Source organism: Oncorhynchus gorbuscha, linkage group LG04 (assembly GCF_021184085.1).
Source record: "Oncorhynchus gorbuscha isolate QuinsamMale2020 ecotype Even-year linkage group LG04, OgorEven_v1.0, whole genome shotgun sequence".
Classification (NCBI taxonomy): Eukaryota; Metazoa; Chordata; class Actinopteri; order Salmoniformes; family Salmonidae; genus Oncorhynchus; species Oncorhynchus gorbuscha.
In genome coordinates this window covers 80841466-80861023 of record NC_060176.1, presented here as the reverse complement: position 1 = coordinate 80861023, position 19558 = coordinate 80841466, and the positions used below count along the sequence as shown (strand labels likewise).

At 43.1% G+C, this 19558-nt stretch overlaps 2 protein-coding genes across 4 annotated transcripts in view; one reads left to right on the top strand and one right to left on the bottom strand.

Moving 5' to 3' along the window:
* LOC124034708 (BMP-2-inducible protein kinase-like) overlaps window positions 1-19558 on the top strand; it is a 478039-nt gene that overhangs the window by 291414 nt on the left and 167067 nt on the right. The gene's annotated exons all lie outside the window — the stretch shown is intronic.
* The window catches only part of LOC124034709 (ras-GEF domain-containing family member 1B-A-like), a 158129-nt gene that overhangs the window by 108206 nt on the left and 30365 nt on the right, over window positions 1-19558 (bottom strand). Inside the window, exon 3 of the mRNA XM_046348187.1 lies at window positions 15806-15859. Coding sequence (XP_046204143.1) covers window positions 15806-15859 — 54 coding nt within the window. The remainder of the gene's footprint in view (window positions 1-15805; window positions 15860-19558) is intronic.

Below are 19558 nucleotides of genomic sequence, written 5' to 3'. Positions count from 1 at the left end.
ATTAAAGTACACAACCCTGCTTCAACACAACCCTGCAGTAAAGTACAGAGCCCTGCAGTAAAGTATACAGCCCTGCAGTAAAGTACACAACCCTGCAGTAAAGTATACAGCCTGAAGTAAAGTATACAGCCCTGCAGTAAAGTACAGAGCCCTGCAGTAAAGTATACAGCCCTGCAGTAAAGTACACAGCCCTGCAGTAAAGTATACAGCCCTGCAGTAAAGTACACAGCCCTGCAGTAAAGTATACAGCCCTGCAGTAAAGTATACAGCCCTGCAGTAAAGTATACAGCCCTGCAGTAAAGTACACAGCCCTGCAGTAAAGTACACAGCCCTGCAGTAAAGTATACAACCCTGCAGTAAAGTATACAGCCCTACAGTAAAGTATACAGCCCTGCAGTAAAGTACACAGCCCGGCAGTAAAGTACACATCCCTGCTTCTACACAGCCCTGCAGTAAAGTATACAGCCCTGCAGTAAATTATACAGCCCTGCAGTAAAGTACACAGCGCTGCAGTAAAGTATACAGCCCTGCAGTAAAGTATACAGCTCTGAATTAAAGTATACAGCCCTGCAGTAAAGTATACAGCTCTGCAGTAAAGTATACAGCCCTGCAGTAAAGTACACAGCCCTGCAGTAAAGTATACAGCCCTGCAGTAAAGTACACAGCCCTGCAGTAAAGTATACAGCTCTGCAGTAAAGTATACAGCCCTGCAGTAATGTATACAGCCCTGCAGTAAAGTACACAGCCCTGCAGTAAAGTATACAGCCCTGCAGTAAAGTACACAGCCCTGCAGTAAAGTATACAGCTCTGCAGTAAAGTACACAGCCCTGCAGTAAAGTATACAACCCTGCAGTAAAGTATACAGCCCTACAGTAAAGTATACAGCCCTGCAGTAAAGTACACAGCCCGGCAGTAAAGTACACATCCCTGCTTCTACACAGCCCTGCAGTAAAGTATACAGCCCTGCAGTAAATTATACAGCCCTGCAGTAAAGTACACAGCCCTGCAGTAAAGTACACAGCCCTGCAGTAAAGTATACAACCCTGCAGTAAAGTATACAGCCCTACAGTAAAGTATACAGCCCTGCAGTAAAGTACACAGCCCTGCAGTAACGTATATAACCATGCTTCTACACAGCCCTGCAGTAAAGTATACAGCCCTGCAGTAAAGTATACAGCCCTGCAGTAAAGTACACAGCCCTGCAGTAAAGTACACAGCCCTGCAGTAAAGTATACAGCGCTGCAGTAAAGTATACAGCCCTGCAGTAAAGTATACAGCTCTGAAGTAAAGTATACAGCCCTGCAGTAAAGTATACAGCGCTGCAGTAAAGTATACAGCCCTGCAGTAAAGTATACAGCTCTGAAGTAAAGTATACAGCTCTGCAGTAAAGTATACAGCCCTGCAGTAAAGTACACAGCCCTGCAGTAAAGTATACAGCCCTGCAGTAAAGTACACAGCCCTGCAGTAAAGTATACAGCTCTGCAGTAAAGTATACAGCCCTGCAGTAAAGTACACAGCCCTGCAGTAAAGTATACAGCCCTACAGTAAAGTATACAGCCCTGCAGTAAAGTACACAGCCCGGCAGTAAAGTACACATCCCTGCTTCTACACAGCCCTGCAGTAAAGTATACAGCCCTGCAGTAAATTATACAGCCCTGCAGTAAAGTACACAGCGCTGCAGTAAAGTATACAGCCCTGCAGTAAAGTATACAGCTCTGAATTAAAGTATACAGCCCTGCAGTAAAGTATACAGCTCTGCAGTAAAGTATACAGCCCTGCAGTAAAGTACACAGCCCTGCAGTAAAGTATACAGCCCTGCAGTAAAGTACACAGCCCTGCAGTAAAGTATACAGCTCTGCAGTAAAGTATACAGCCCTGCAGTAATGTATACAGCCCTGCAGTAAAGTACACAGCCCTGCAGTAAAGTATACAGCCCTGCAGTAAAGTACACAGCCCTGCAGTAAAGTATACAGCTCTGCAGTAAAGTACACAGCCCTGCAGTAAAGTATACAACCCTGCAGTAAAGTATACAGCCCTACAGTAAAGTATACAGCCCTGCAGTAAAGTACACAGCCCGGCAGTAAAGTACACATCCCTGCTTCTACACAGCCCTGCAGTAAAGTATACAGCCCTGCAGTAAATTATACAGCCCTGCAGTAAAGTACACAGCCCTGCAGTAAAGTACACAGCCCTGCAGTAAAGTATACAACCCTGCAGTAAAGTATACAGCCCTACAGTAAAGTATACAGCCCTGCAGTAAAGTACACAGCCCTGCAGTAAAGTATACAACCATGCTTCTACACAGCCCTGCAGTAAAGTATACAGCCCTGCAGTAAAGTATACAGCCCTGCAGTAAAGTACACAGCCCTGCAGTAAAGTACACAGCCCTGCAGTAAAGTATACAGCGCTGCAGTAAAGTATACAGCCCTGCAGTAAAGTATACAGCTCTGAAGTAAAGTATACAGCCCTGCAGTAAAGTATACAGCGCTGCAGTAAAGTATACAGCCCTGCAGTAAAGTATACAGCTCTGAAGTAAAGTATACAACCCTGCAGTAAAGTATACAGCTCTGCAGTAAAGTATACAGCCCTGCAGTAAAGTACACAGCCCTGCAGTAAAGTATACAGCCCTGCAGTAAAGTAAACAGCCCTGCAGTAAAGTATACAGCTCTGCAGTAAAGTATACAGCCCTGCAGTAAAGTACACAGCCCTGCAGTAAAGTACACAGCCCTGCAGTAAAGTATACAACCCTGCAGTAAAGTATACAGCCCTACAGTAAAGTATACAGCCCTGCAGTAAAGTATACAGCCCTGCAGTAAAGTACACAGCCCTGCAGTAAAGTATACAGCCCTGCAGTAAAGTATACAGCTCTGCAGAAAAGTACACAGCCCTGCAATAAAGTATACAGCCCTGCAGTAAAGTATACAGCCCTGCAGTAAATTATACAGCCCTGCAGTAAAGTATACAGCCCTGCAGTAAAGTACACAGCCCTGCAGTAAAGTACACAGCCCTGCAGTAAAGTATACAGCTCTGCAGTAAAGTACACAGCCCTGCAGTAAAGTATACAACCCTGCTTCTACACAGCCCTGCAGTAAAGTATACGGCCCTGCAGTAAAGTACACAGCCCTGCAGTAAAGTACACAGCCCTGCAGTAAAGTATACAACCCTGCAGTAAAGTATACAGCCCTAGAGTAAAGTATACAGCCCTGCAGTAAAGTACACAGCCCTGCAGTAAAGTATACAACCCTGCTTCTACACAGCCCTGCAGTAAAGTATACGGCCCTGCAGTAAAGTATACAGCCCTGCAGTAAAGTATACAGCTCTGCAGTAAAGTATACAGCTCTGCAGTAAAGTATACAGCCCTGCAGTAAAGTATACAGCCCTGCAGTAAAGTATACAGCCCTGCAGTAAAGTATACAGCCCTGCAGTAAAGTACACAGCCCTGCAGTAAAGTATACAGCCCTGCAGTAAAGTACCATAGTGTTTTAGGTTATACAGCATGGTATGTTGGGATGAAACCATAGTGTTTCAGGTTATACAGCATGGTATGTTGGGATGAAACCATAGTGTTTCAGGTTGCACAGCATGGTATGTTGGGATGAAACCATAGTGTTTTAGGTTATACAGCATGGTATGTTGGGATGAAACCATAGTGTTTCAGGTTATACAGCATGGTGAAACCATAGTGTTTCAGGTTGCACAGCATGGTATGTTGGGATGAAACCATAGTGTTTCAGGTTATACAGCATGGTATGTTGGGATGAAACCATAGTGTTTCAGGTTATACAGCATGGTATGTTGGGATGAAACCATAGTGTTTCAGGTTATACAGCATGGTGAAACCATAGTGTTTTAGGTTATACAGCATGGTATGTTGGGATGAAACCATAGTGTTTCAGGTTGCACAGCATGGTATGTTGGGATGAAACCATAGTGTTTTAGGTTATACAGCATGGTATGTTGGGATGAAACCATAGTGTTTCACGTTGCACAGCATGGTATGTTGGGCTTCTTGTCACACTGACCATAGAAATAACCTCAGAGCAGATGAAGCCTCGGCAGGGGAATGTCCATTCTAACGATTCTGATACTGAACACAATCTGTGGGATGTTAACGGCCAGACTGAATAGATTTTAACCCAATTCTGGTCCCTAAGGTGGGGGGGGTTCAATTCCACTCGCCTGGCGTCCCAGGTCTGAACTAATATCTCCTTTTAGAGGACGAGGATGAAAACCAGGAGTGTTTCGGTCCTCCGGGAAATGGAATTGTCCCTGGAATGGATCGTATAGACTTCTCCTTTGATCTCACATTCCTACAATACCAAGTGGACGAAGTCAGAAGAAACCCAGCAACCCCTCAACCCCTGAACTCAGCGAAGTGAATCACTTCCTCTATTGTGCAATCCCAGTCGTCGATCTGAAAAGATAATCCAGCCTGACCTCTTGACCTCCTGACATCCTTGGATGAAAATACAAAGCATTCTGCTGAAGACGCAAAGGCATCCGGAGACCTTAGAAGTGGATATTGGTGCATTTGTGTGTGCCAGTCAACCATTGTTGGCGTCATGAAAGCCACTGTTGCATCACAACCATTCTGGGATTAGAATGCAATATTATAATAATAATAACAACAATAACAATAATAACAACAACAATGATAATAGTAATGATAATAATACTAATAACAACAACAATGATAATAGTAATGATAATAATAATAACAATAACAATAAAAAACAACACTAATAATAATACTAATAATAACAATAACAACAACAACAATGATAATAGTAATGATAATAATAATAACAATAACAATAAAAAACAACACTAATAATAATACTAATAATAACAATAACAACAACAACAATGATAATAGTAATGATAATAATAATAACAATAACAATAAAAAATAACACGAATAATAATACTAATAATAACAATAATAATAATACTAACAATAACACTAATAATAATAATAACACTAATAGTAATAATACCAACAATAATAATAATAATAATAACAATAACAATAATAACAATACTAATAATAATAGCAATAATAATAACAATAATAACAATACTAATAATAATAACAATAATAATAATAACAATAATAATAACAATAACAATAATAACAATAATACCAATACTAATAATAATAACAAGAATAATAATAACAATAATAATAATAACAATAACAATAATAACAATAATAACAATACTAATAATAATAACAATAATAATAATAACAATAATAGTAAAAACACTAATAACAAATAATAATAATACTAATAATAATAATAACAATAACTAATAATAATAATAATAATAATAATAATAACAATAATAATAATAACTAATAATAATAACGCTAATAATAATAACAATAATAATAATAATAATATATGCCATTTAACAATAGACGCTTAATAATAACAACAATAATAATAACCAAATAATAATAATAACACTTAATAGTCATAATAATAATATACATTCTAACACTAATAATAATAATAATCCCGGGATAATACCACTAATAATAATAATAACCTAATAATAATAATAATAATAACGCCATGCTCTAATAACCAACTGAGCTAATAGAAGGACCACAATAACAACAATAACAATAATAACAATTACAATAGTAATAACAATAATAATAACAATAATAATAACAATAGTAATATTAATAATACTACTAATAATAATGATACTAGTAATAACAATAATAGTAATAACACTAATAACAATAATAATAATAACAATAATAACAATAATAACAATAATAACAATAATAACAATAATACTTATTATTATTATAATTATTATTAGAATAGTATTAATACTAATAACAATAGTAATAATACTAACAACAATAATAATAATAACAATAGTAATAATAATAACAATAATAATTATAATAATTATAATAGTAATAATAATATTAGTTTAACAGGATCTCTATGATTTTGTTGGTCTGTTTACATAACCCAGATCACTGGGTTTTAGTTCATAACTTCACAGTTAGATGACATGTTGTACTGGACTGAAGAATGGAGACCCGTTCATCAGTCCTTCGTCAGTTCTGAGGAGGCCTGGGTCTGTGTGGCTTTAGGGAGTGGTGACCAAACTCTACAGGAAGTGTTTGATTTCCAGACAGATTCCTCCCTCACTGACGCAGAACATTTAGCACCAAGACCATTGAGCAAACGCCCCGATGACAGTCCTTGTTTTCGTCTGAGACTGCGTTGAGAGGGGGAGGAACATTGCGGTATTCTTTTAACGTCATTCATCACATTGTCTCGGTGTGTGTGATTGATGGAAATTTGGGATGTACACAAAGACCACACATCCTTTTATTAGGTTCCTCATCACGTCTTCAGTTCTGAGGAGGCCTGTGTCTGTGTGGCTTTAGGGAGTGGGGACCAAACTCTACAGGAAGTGTTTGATTTCCAGGCAGATGATGGTGATCCTGTTGCAGAGATCTTTAGGATGAGTACCTTCTCCACCACTGTTGAAGAGTTGGACGATTGTGTTCATTGATTTCTGATGCTTTCCAGACCAAGAAGTGTACTTGCCATTTCAGTCTAAACATCTAAAACATCTACTCAGATACACACGGCCAAACACACACACATATCTCAGAGATGTACAGATTGCAAACACCCAGACAGTCAGCTGTGCTGCTAGCCAGACCATGCACGCACATTTACAGACGTTGGTTGGTTCTGGAGTCGGTTCTGGGGTCGGTTCCGTTGAAGAGAAGCAGTGAAAACTAAGCTGGAGTTGTCTAGGCCATAATAAGCCATCCATAACACTGGTCACACTGCCTAGGCAGTCTTTCACACACACACACACACACACACACACACACACACACACACACACACACACACACACACACACACACACACACACACACACACACACACACACACACACACACACACACACACACACACACACACACACACACACACACACACACCCTTCTGACACCCCACGAGTCAGAAGACAAAAGCGAACTCCCAAATGCCCCCCTTTTCCCAACGTAGTGCACTGCTTTTGACCAGGGCACATAGGGAATAGGTGCCTTTGTGACGCACTCAAACAGGAAGGTCATTCTCTCAGTTTTACGAGGCAAAGAGTTTGCTTTACATTGCTGCCTTCACATAAAGAAAAAACAACCATTTGTTTCAGGGAGACAGCTGGTGTAGAATTGGAGAGAGCTTTGCAGAGAGCTGATTAAGGCAGTATTTCATGGTGTCCCCTCCCTACCTGATTAGGCAGTATTTCATAGTGTCCCCTCCCTACCCGATAAGGCAGTATTTCATAGTGTCCCCTCCCTACCTGATTAGGCAGTATTTCATAGTGTCCCCTCCCTACCTGATTAGGCAGTATTTCATGGTGTCCCCTCCCTACCTGATTAGGCAGTATTTCATAGTGTCCCCTCCCTACCTGATTAGGCAGTATTTCATAGTGTCCCCTCCCTACCCGATTAGGCAGTATTTCATGGTGTCCCCTCCCTACCTGATTAGGCAGTATTTCATAGTGTCCTCTCCCTACCTGATTAGGCAGTATTTCATAGTGTCCCCTCCCTACCTGATTAGGCAGTATTTCATAGTGTCCCCTCCCTACCTGATTAGGCAGTATTTCATAGTGTCCCCTCCGTACCTGATTAGGCAGTATTTCATAGTGTCCCCTCCCTACCTGATTAGGCAGTATTTCATAGTGTCCCCTCCCTACCTGATTAGGCAGTATTTCATAGTGTCCCCTCCCTACCTGATTAGGCAGTATTTCAAAGTGTCCCCTCCCTACCTGATTAGGCAGTATTTCATAGTGTCCCCTCCCTACCTGATTAGGCAGTATTTCATAGTGTCCCCTCCCTACCTGATTAGGCAGTATTTCATAGTGTCCCCTCCCTACCTGATTAGGCAGTATTTCATAGTGTCCCCTCCCTACCTGATTAGGCAGTATTTCATAGTGTCCCCTCCCTACCTGATTAGGCAGTATTTCATAGTGTCCCCTCCCTACCTGATTAGGCAGTATTTCATAGTGTCCCCTCCCTACCTGATTAGGCAGTATTTCATAGTGTCCCCTCCCTACCTGATTAGGCAGTATTTCATAGTGTCCCCTCCCTACCTGATTAGGCAGTATTTCATAGTGTCCCCTCCCTACCTGATTAGGCAGTATTTCATAGTGTCCCCTCCCTACCTGATTAGGCAGTATTTCATAGTGTCCCCTCCCTACCTGATTAGGCAGTATTTCATAGTGTCCCCTCCCTACCTGATTAGGCAGTATTTCATAGTGTCCCCTCCCTACCTGATTAGGCAGTATTTCATAGTGTCCCCTCCCTACCTGATTAGGCAGTATTTCCCCTCCCTATGAGTGTCCCCTCCCTACCTGATAAGGCAGTATTTAATGGTGTCCCCCCCTACCTGATTAGGCAGTATTTCATAGTGTCCCCTCCCTACCTGATTAGGCAGTATTTCATAGTGTCCCCTCCCTACCTGATTAGGCAGTATTTCATAGTGTCCCCTCCCTACCTGATTAGGCAGTATTTCATAGTGTCCCCTCCCTACCTGATTAGGCAGTATTTCATAGTGTCCCCTCCCTACCTGATTAGGCAGTATTTCATAGTGTCCCCTCCCTACCTGATTAGGCAGTATTTCATAGTGTCCCCTCCCTACCTGATTAGGCAGTATTTCATAGTGTCCCCTCCCTACCTGATTAGGCAGTATTTCATAGTGTCCCCTCCCTACCTGATTAGGCAGTATTTCATAGTGTCCTCTCCCTACCTGATTAGGCAGTATTTCATAGTGTCCCCTCTCTACCTGATTAGGCAGTATTTCATGGTGTCCCCTCCCTACCTGATTAGGCAGTATTTCATAGTGTCCTCTCCCTACCTGATTAAGGCAGTATTTCATAGTGTCCCCTCCCTACCTGATTAGGCAGTATTTCATAGTGTCCCCTCCCTACCTGATTAGGCAGTATTTCATAGTGTCCCCTCCCTACCTGATTAGGCAGTATTTCATAGTGTCCCCTCCCTACCTGATTAGGCAGTATTTCATAGTGTCCTCTCCCTACCTGATTAGGCAGTATTTCATAGTGTCCCCTCCCTACCTGGTTAGGCAGTATTTCATAGTGTCCTCTCCCTACCTGATTAGGCAGTATTTCATAGTGTCCTCTCCCTACCTGATTAGGCAGTATTTCATAGTGTCCCCTCCCTACCTGGTTAGGCAGTATTTCATAGTGTCCCCTCCCTACCTGATTAGGCAGTATTTCATAGTGTCCCCTCCCTACCTGATTAGGCAGTCCATTATTATTTTCTAAATTCTTCAAGATCTGTCAAGTTGGTTGTTGATCATTGCTAGACAACCATTTTCAGGTCTTGTTATAGATTTTCAATCTGATTTAATCCTAAACTGTAACTCGGACACTCAGGAACATTCACTGGTCTTCTTGGTTAACAACTCCAGTGTAGATTTGGCCTCGTGTTTTAGGTTATTGTCCTGCTGAAAGGTCCTCCCATCTTTATCTCTTGTAACCTCTCTCCCTCTATTGGGGCAGCAGAGTAGCCTAGTGGTTAGAGCGGTAATAACCGGAAGGTTGCAAGTTCAAACCCCCGAGCTGACAAGGTACAAATCTGTCGTTCTACCCCTGAACAAGGCAGTTAACCCACTGTTCCTAGACCAGTTAACCCACTGTTCCTAGACCAGTTAACCCACTGTTCCTAGACCAGTTATCCCACTGTTCCTAGACCAGTTAACCCACTGTTCCTAGACCAGTTAACCCACTGTTCCTAGACCAGTTATCCCACTGTTCCTAGACCAGTTAACCCACTGTTCCTAGACCAGTTAACCCACTGTTCCTAGACCAGTTAACCCACTGTTCCTAGACCAGTTAACCCACTGTTCCTAGACCAGTTAACCCACTGTTCCTAGACCAGTTAACCCACTGTTCCTAAGCCATCATTGAAAATAAGAATTTGTTCTTAACTGACTTGCCTGGTTAAATAAAGGTCAAATTTACATTTACATTTAAGTCATTTAGCAGACGCTCTTATCCAGAGCGACTTACAAATTGGTGCATTCACCTTATGACATCCAAATAAAACATGTTTTTTTTAGCCGACATTGGTGATTGGACTGAGTGGGATGTGAACACAGACAGCATGCAGCTACCACATTTAGCCATAGGTGATTCATTCATCATTACATCGCCAATTAAAATAAAGTGAATGATCTGTGTTTCATATTCTTGTTTGTTTGTTGTAAGGAGGTCCGTTCGGTTAATATGAATAGTACTGACGACTGTATTATACTCCTATATGAATAGTACTGATGACTGTATTATAATCCTATATGAATAGTACTGACGACTGTATTATACTCCTATATGAATAGTACTGATGACTGTATTATACTCCTATATGAATAGTACTGATGACTGTATTATACTCCTATATGAATAGTACTGATGACTGTATTATACTCCTATATGAATAGTACTGATGACTGTATTATACTCCTATATGAATAGTACTGACGACTGTATTATACTCCTATATGAATAGTACTGATGACTGTATTATACTCCTATATGAATAGTACTGATGACTGTATTATACTCCTATATGAATAGTACTGATGACTGTATTATACTCCTATATGAATAGTACTGATGACTGTATTATACTCCTATATGAATAGTACTGATGACTGTATTATACTCCTATATGAATAGTACTGATGACTGTATTATATTCCTATATGAATAGTACTGATGACTGTATTATAATCCTATATGAATAGTACTGATGACTGTATTATACTCCTATATGAATAGTACTGATGACTGTATTATACTCCTATATGAATAGTACTGATGACTGTATTATACTCCTATATGAATAGTACTGATGACTGTATTATACTCCTATATGAATAGTACTGATGACTGTATTATACTCCTATATGAATAGTACTGATGACTGTATTATACTCCTATATGAATAGTACTGATGACTGTATTATACTCCTATATGAATAGTACTGATGACTGTATTATACTCCTATATGAATAGTACTGATGACTGTATTATAATCCTATATGAATAGTACTGATGACTGTATTATACTCCTATATGAATAGTACTGATGACTGTATTATACTCCTATATGAATAGTACTGATGACTGTATTATACTCCTATATGAATAGTACTGATGACTGTATTATACTCCTATATGAATAGTACTGATGACTGTATTATAATCCTATATGAATAGTACTGATGACTGTATTATACTCCTATATGAATAGTACTGATGACTGTATTATACTCCTATATGAATAGTACTGATGACTGTATTATACTCCTATATGAATAGTACTGATGACTGTATTATACTCCTATATGAATAGTACTGATGACTGTATTATACTCCTATATGAATAGTACTGATGACTGTATTATACTCCTATATGAATAGTACTGATGACTGTATTATACTCCTATATGAATAGTACTGATGACTGTATTATACTCCTATATGAATAGTACTGATGACTGTATTATACTCCTATATGAATAGTACTGATGACTGTATTATAATCCTATATGAATAGTACTGATGACTGTATTATACTCCTATATGAATAGTACTGATGACTGTATTATACTCCTATATGAATAGTACTGATGACTGTATTATACTCCTATATGAATAGTACTGATGACTGTATTAGATAGACAGCAGCATTCGCACAAAACTGAAAACGCGAACCACCGCATTTAAGCAAAAAACTAATGTAGCTAGATAGCTAGCTACTGTTGCTAAGAGACGAGAGAGTGGCCAGGTTTCAGTTTTGCATCACAGTTCGGTACATAGAACAGATAGATCTCCAATGAGGACATGTTGCATTTTTCACTTTGAATGAGACTGTATGATCTATAATCCTAATTCTGTCCATCTTTTTCTGTTTCTCCTTCAACAATAATGAAATATTAGCCTGTTAGCACCCATGTAATTATTTAGCGTTCCTTCATAATTTGCTGTAAAAGACAGCAGACAAAATATTGCTTTTAATTACATCAACACAATTTCCGGATATTCAAACGGAAAAGCACTTCCGATATGTAATCAACTTAGTGGAATTTCTTACATGACTTCTTAGAGAATACCTATGGGAGAATGCAACATTTCTATACATCCTTCCAGCAAGAAAACTAGGGAGCGGATCACAGCGCCATCTGCTGACCAGTTAGGGGATTTAGTTCTCAACCGGTGTGCCAAATTTCATTCATTCATTCATTCATCCCTCACTTTAACATGGCATTGCTGGCTCAAAACCCACTACAGACGAGACGATCGTACCATGCACCACATACAGTGAATATTCTGATGATTGCAATTCAGTGGAGGCTGGTGAGGGGAGGACGGATCATAGTAATGGCTGGAATGGAATTCATGGAATGGAATCAAACACAGAGTTTCAGAGTGGTTGATGCCAGTCCATTCACTCCATTCCAGCCATTATTATGAGCCTTCTTCCCCTCAGCAGCCTCCACTGTTAAAACGTCAAATGTTGTATGATGATAGATGTGTTTTTATGGCACTCGAGCATCTTCGGGTAACTTAAAACGTGCAATAGAAAACCCACGTCGTGTTATTATCTTTGTTCACGCCGTTGAGCTTTGCACGAACTGAACTTAATATGCCCTCGTTTTAACACAGCCAGATCAGACACAGTTAGGTGAGCGTGGGGTTAGCTTTACTTTACGATGAGAACAACATCAAGAGAAGAAAGAAATCCCAGATAATCAATTAGGATTTGACTACTCTTTGTGATTCAATTAATCCACAAAGGCCCAACAGCTCATTGGAGCTAAGCCTCAAGCATTGATATCATGTGCCCGTGCTTCCTCTGGCTGCGGATGGTACTCTGGGACTGCATCCCAAATAGCCCCCCCATTCCCTTAAAAAAGTGCACTACTATCATGTGCCTGCACTCTCCTCTGGCTCTCACTCTGGGACTGCATCCCAAACGGTATCCTATTCCCTTTATAGTGCACTATACAGGAAATACGTTGCCATCTGGGACTCATCTCATGCCTCCTCCCCTCTAACACTCTGGCAGTCCCTACAAGAGCGAGAGCAGAAAGAGCAGCTCACTAGCCTATAGTTGGTCTGGCATATGTTAACATAATCCCCCGGGGGTATGTGACTTCACACATAAGGACACACTGACTGAAATCTAGGCAGATTTCACTTCTGTTGTAAAGAATGGGACACGCGTGACCTATGACTAGGATACAACAAGAAAAAACAGGGGACTTCGATCCTCTCCTCCAACTGCATCTTCAGTTAGTCAGTGATGGGGAAGGAGAGGTGGGGAAGGAGAGGTGGGGAAGGAGAGGTGGGGAAGGTGTGATGGGGAAGGAGAGGTGGGGAAGGAGAGGTGGGGAAGGAGAGGTGGGGAAGGAGAGGTGGGGAAGGTGTGATGGGGAAGGAGAGGTGGGGAAGGAGAGGTGGGGAAGGTGGGGAAGGTGATGGGGAAGGAGAGGTGGGGAAGGTGTGATGGGGAAGGAGAGGTGGGGAAGGTGTGATGGGGAAGGAGAAGTGGGGAAGGTGTGATGGGGAAGGAGAGGTGGGGAAGGTGTGATGGGGAAGGAGAGGTGGGGAAGGAGAGGTGGGGAAGGTGTGATGGGGAAGGAGAGGTGGGGAAGGAGAGGTGGGGAAGGAGAGATGGGGAAGGTGTGATGGGGAAGGAGAGGTGGGGAAGGAGAGGTGGGGAAGGAGAGGTGGGGAAGGTGTGATGGGGAAGGAGAGGTGGGGAAGGTGTGATGGGGAAGGAGAGGTGGGGAAGGTGTGATGGGGAAGGAGAAGTGGGGAAGGTGTGATGGGGAAGGAGAGGTGGGGAAGGTGTGATGGGGAAGGAGAGGTGGGGAAGGAGAGGTGGGGAAGGAGAGGTGGGGAAGGTGTGATGGGGAAGGAGAGGTGGGGAAGGAGAGGTGGGGAAGGTGTGATGGGGAAGGAAAGGTGGGGAAGGAGAGGTGGGGAAGGAGAGGTGGGGAAGGTGTGATGGGGAAGGAGAGGTGGGGAAGGAGAGGTGGGGAAGGAGAGGTGGGGAAGGTGTGATGGGGAAGGTGTGATGGGGAAGGAGAGGTGGGGAAGGAGAGGTGGGGAAGGTGTGATGGGGAAGGAGAGGTGGGGAAGGAGGAGGGTGGGGAAGGTGTGATGGGGAAGGAGAGGTGGGGAAGGAGAGGTGGGGAAGGTGTGATGGGGAAGGAGAGGTGGGGAAGGAGAGGTGGGGAAGGTGTGATGGGGAAGGAGAGGTGGGGAAGGAGAGATGGGGAAGGTGTGATGGGGAAGGAGAAGTGGGGAAGGTGTGATGGGGAAGGAAGGTGGGGGAAGGTGTGATGGGGAAGGAGAGGTGGGGAAGGAGAGGTGGGGAAGGAGAGGTGGGGAAGGAGAAGTGGGGAAGGTGTGATGGGGAAGGAGAGGTGGGGAAGGAGAGGTGGGGAAGGAGAAGTGGGGAAGGAGAGGTGGGGAAGGTGTGATGGGGAAGGAGAGGTGGGGAAGGAGAGGTGGGGAAGGAGAGGTGGGGAAGGAGAAGTGGGGAAGGTGTGATGGGGAAGGAGAGGTGGGGAAGGAGAGGTGGGGAAGGAGAGGTGGGGAAGGAGAAGTGGGGAAGGAGAGGTGGGGAAGGAGAGGTGGGGAAGGAGAAGTGGGGAAGGAGAGGTGGGGAAGGAGAGGTGGGGAAGTAGAGGTGGGGAAGGAGAGGTGGGGAAGGAGAGGTGGGGAAGGATGTGATGGGGAAGGAGAGGTGGGGAAGATGTGATGGGGAAGGAGAGGTGGGGAAGATGTGATGGGGGGAAGGAGTGATGGGGAAGGAGAGGTGGGGAAGATGTGATGGGGAAGGAGTGATGGGGAAGGAGAGGTGGGGAAGGAGAGGTGGGGAAGGTGTGATGGGGAAGGAGAGGTGGGGAAGGAGAGGTGGGGAAGATGTGATGGGGAAGGAGTGATGGGGAAAGTGTGATGGGAAGGAGAGGTGGGGAAGGAGAGGTGGGGAAGGTGTGATGGTGTTATGGGGAAGGTGTGATGGTGTGGTGGGGAAGGTGTGGTGGGGAAGGAGTGATGGGGAAGGTGTGATGGTGTGGTGGGGAAGGAGAGGTGGGGAAGGGGAGGTGGGGAAGTTGTGATGGTGTGGTGGGGAAGGAGAGGTGGGGAAGGAGAGGTGGGGAAGGTGTGATGGTGTGGTGGGGAAGGAGAGGTGGGGAAGGAGAGGTGGGGAAGGTGTGATGGTGTGGTGGGGAAGGAGAGGTGGGGAAGGAGAGGTGGGGAAGGAGAGGTGGGGAAGGTGTGATGGTGTGATGGTGAAGGATGGACAACTGAGACAGAGCCTGGGCTCGATCCCAGAGTCTCTGGTGGCACAGCTAGCACTGCGATGCAGTGCCTTAGGGAGGCCCTCTGTTCCTTATCTTTGGATACATTTCTCTGATTGGTCTTTTGTTCTGTCAAGTGACAGTACAAGAAAATATGAAACGAAAATATGAAACGAAAATATGAAACGAAAATATGAAACGAAAATATGAAACGAAAATATGAAATGAAAATATGACATTAGAATATGAAATGAAAATATGAAATGCAAATATAATAATTGAAAATATCTGAATTAATGTGACTTGTGACTTTGAGTGTTGTACCTGTAATCACGGGCCGATCAGAAGGAAGGAAGCCCGCCGTTTTATCACAGCCAATCAGAATGAAGTTAAGGAGGAAGTGACTCACCCTTTTGTTGTCATATATTGGCTTCTCATTGGTCAACGTCCCAAAGATTGTGGGCTGAAAGGGGAAAAAAACATCTGATTTACATTCAGTTGAATGGACCAAATATCAATTAGCTGCGTTTCAAGTGGTTCGCGTATCACTGTACCCATAATGATGCTGTTTTATCAACCACCTGAAAATCAAATCAAAAGGAGAAAACTCTTCACATACAGGGGGGCAAAAAAATATTTAGTCAGCCACCAATTGTGCAAGTTCTCCCACTTAAAAAGATGAGAGAGGCCTGTAATTTTCATCATCGGTACACTTCAACTATGGCAGACAAAATGAGAAAAAAAAATCCAGAAAATCACATTGTAGGATTTTTAATTAATTTATTTGCAAATTATGGTGGAAAATAAGTAATAAGAATTATATATATATAACAGTATATCTGACTGAGCCCAGACCTGAATGCGTACCATTCAGTCCTCTTGCAGTGAGTGGCTGGTTAGGCTATATATACAGTATATTTAAATGATGGTGCCCCACTGTAGTTTAAAAGAGCCTTTAATATGATGCCATGTTCAATAGACAACATCTTTAAAAGTCTAATGTGTTTTTACGTGGCCTTCGTCAGGGACTACGGAGAAAGAAAGAAGAAACTCTCAGACATCTCCTCCGTGCGAAGAAGAAAGGTGTTTATGTTTCTGTGCTCATTGCTATTCTAGGCCAGGCTGCGTGCCAACACAGTTCATTGGTTAGGTGTTCTATGCTTGGTTAGGTGTTCTATGCTTGGTTAGGTGTTCTATGCTTGGTTAGGTGTTCTATGCTTGGTTAGGTGTTCTATGCTTGGTTAGGTGTTATATGATTGGTTAGGTGTTCTATGCTTGGTTAGGTGTTCTATGCTTGGTTAGGTGTTCTATGCTTGGTCATCTTAATCCAGTTGTCTGTCTCTGCATCCGTACGAGGACTACCCATGGAGACGGAATGTATTATGTTGTACTATCTGACTCTTTGGAGTTTAACTTTGGGATTGAAGTCCCAGCCACTTGGTGTGGGTGGAACCTATTACCTATATATAGTGCACTAATTTAGACCAGGACCTACAGGGAATAGGGTGCACTAATTTAGACCAGGGTCTATAGGGAATAGGGTGCACTAATTTAGACCAGGGCCTATAGGGAATAGGGTGCACTACTTTAGACCAGGATCTATAGGGAATAGGGTGCACTACTTTAGACCAGGATCTATAGGGAATAGGGTGCACTACTTTAGACCAGGGCCTATAGGGAATAGCGTGCACTAATTTAGACCAGGACCTATAGGGAATAGGGTGCACTACTTTAGACCAGGATCTATAGGGAATAGGGTGCACTAATTTAGACCAGGGCCTATAGGGAATAGGGTGCACTAATTTAGACCACGGTGTCATGTTTTGTCATTGATTATCATGTCTTGTCTCTGTGCTTCCCTTCTATTTGTTTCCCTCTGCTGGTCTTATTAGGTTCTTTCCCTCTTTCCATCCCTCTCTCTCCCCCTCCCTCTCTCCCTCTCTCGCTCTCTCTCTCTATCGTTCCGTTCCTGCTCCCAGCTGTTCCTCATTCTCCTAACTACCTCATTTACTCTTTTCACACCTGTTCCCTATTTTGCCCTCTGATTAGAGTCCCTATTTCTCCCTCTGTTTTCCGCTTCTGTCCTTGTCGGATCCTTGTTTGATGTTCGCAGTTCTGTGTCCTTGTTCCGCCCTGTCGTGTTTTTACCTTCTTCAGATGCTGCGTGTGAGCAGGTGTCTATGTCAGCTACGGCCTGTGCCTTCCCGAGGCGACCTGCAGTCTGTGGTCGCGTCTCCAGTCGTTCCTCTCTACTGACGAGTGGATTTCAGTTTTCCTGTTTTTGCATTTACCTAGATAATATCCAGGATTATCGTTTAAAACTGGAATAAAGACTCTGTTTCCGTTAAGTCGCTTTTGGGTCCTCATTCACCTGCATAACACACGGTCTATAGGGAATAGGGTGCACTACTTTAGACCAGGATCTATAGGGAATAGGGTGCACTACTTTAGACCAGGGTCTATAGGGAATAGGGTGCACTACTTTAGACCAGGGTCTATAGGGAATAGGGTGCACAACTTTAGACCAGGGTCTATAGGGAATAGGGTGCACAACTTTAGACCAGGGTCTATAGGGAATAGGGTGCACTAATTTAGACCAGGGCCTATAGGGAATAGGGTGCACTAATTTAGACCAGGGCCTATAGGGAATAGGGTGCACTACTTTAGACCAGGGTCTATAGGGAATAGGGTGCACTAATTTAGACCAGGGTCTATAGGGAATAGGGTGCACTACTTTAGACCAGGGTCTATAGGGAATAGGGTGCACTAATTTAGACCAGGGTCTATAGGGAATAGGGTGCACAACTTTAGACCAGGGTCTATAGGGAATAGGGTGCACAACTTTAGACCAGGGTCTATAGGGAATAGGGTGCACTAATTTAGACCAGGGCCTATAGGGAATAGGGTGCACTACTTTAGACCAGGGTCTATAGGGAATAGGGTGCACTAATTTAGACCAGGGTCTATAGGGAATAGGGTGCACTACTTTAGACCAGGGTCTATAGGGAATAGGGTGCACTAATTTAGACCAGGGTCTATAGGGAATAGGGTGCACAACTTTAGACCAGGGTCTATAGGGAATAGGGTGCACAACTTTAGACCAGGGTCTATAGGGAATAGGGTGCACTAATTTAGACCAGGGTCTATAGGGAATAGGGTGCACAACTTTAGACCAGGGTCTATAGGGAATAGGGTGCACAACTTTAGACCAGGGTCTATAGGGAATAGGGTGCACTAATTTAGACCAGGGTCTATAGGGAATAGGGTGCACAACTTTAGACCAGGGTCTATAGGGAATAGGGTGCACAACTTTAGACCAGGGTCTATAGGGAATAGGGTGCACTAATTTAGACCAGGGCCTATAGGGAATAGGGTGCACTAATTTAGACCAGGGCCTATAGGGAATAGGGTGCACTACTTTAGACCAGGGTCTATAGGGAATAGGGTGCACTAATTTAGACCAGGGTCTATAGGGAATAGGGTGCACTACTTTAGACCAGGGTCTATAGGGAATAGGGTGCACTAATTTAGACCAGGACCTATAGGGAATAGGGTGCACTAATTTAGACCAGGGTCTATAGGGAATAGGGTGCACTAATTTAGACCAGGGTCTATAGGGAATAGGGTGCACTAATTTAGACCAGGGTCTATAGGGAATAAGGGTGCACTAATTTAGACCAGGGCCTATAGGGAATAGGGTGCACTAATTTAGACCAGGACCTATAGGGAATAGGGTGCACTAATTTAGACCAGGGCCTATAGGGAATAGGGTGCACTACTTTAGACCAGGGTCTATAGGGAATAGGGTGCACTAATTTAGACCAGGGTCTATAGGGAATAGGGTGCACTAATTTAGACCAGGACCTATAGGGAATAGGGTGCACTACTTTAGACCAGGGTCTATAGGGAATAGGGTGCACTACTTTAGACCAGGGTCTATAGGGAATAGGGTGCACTAATTTAGACCAGGGCCTATAGGGAAAAGGGTGCACTACTTTAGACCAGGCCCTATAGGGAATAGGGTGCACTAATTTAGACCAGGGTCTATAGGGAATAGGGTGCACTACTTTAGACCAGGGCCTATGGAACTATGGTAAAACATAGTGCACTACTTTAGACCAGGGTCTATAGGGAATAGGGTGCACTACTTTAGACCAGGGCC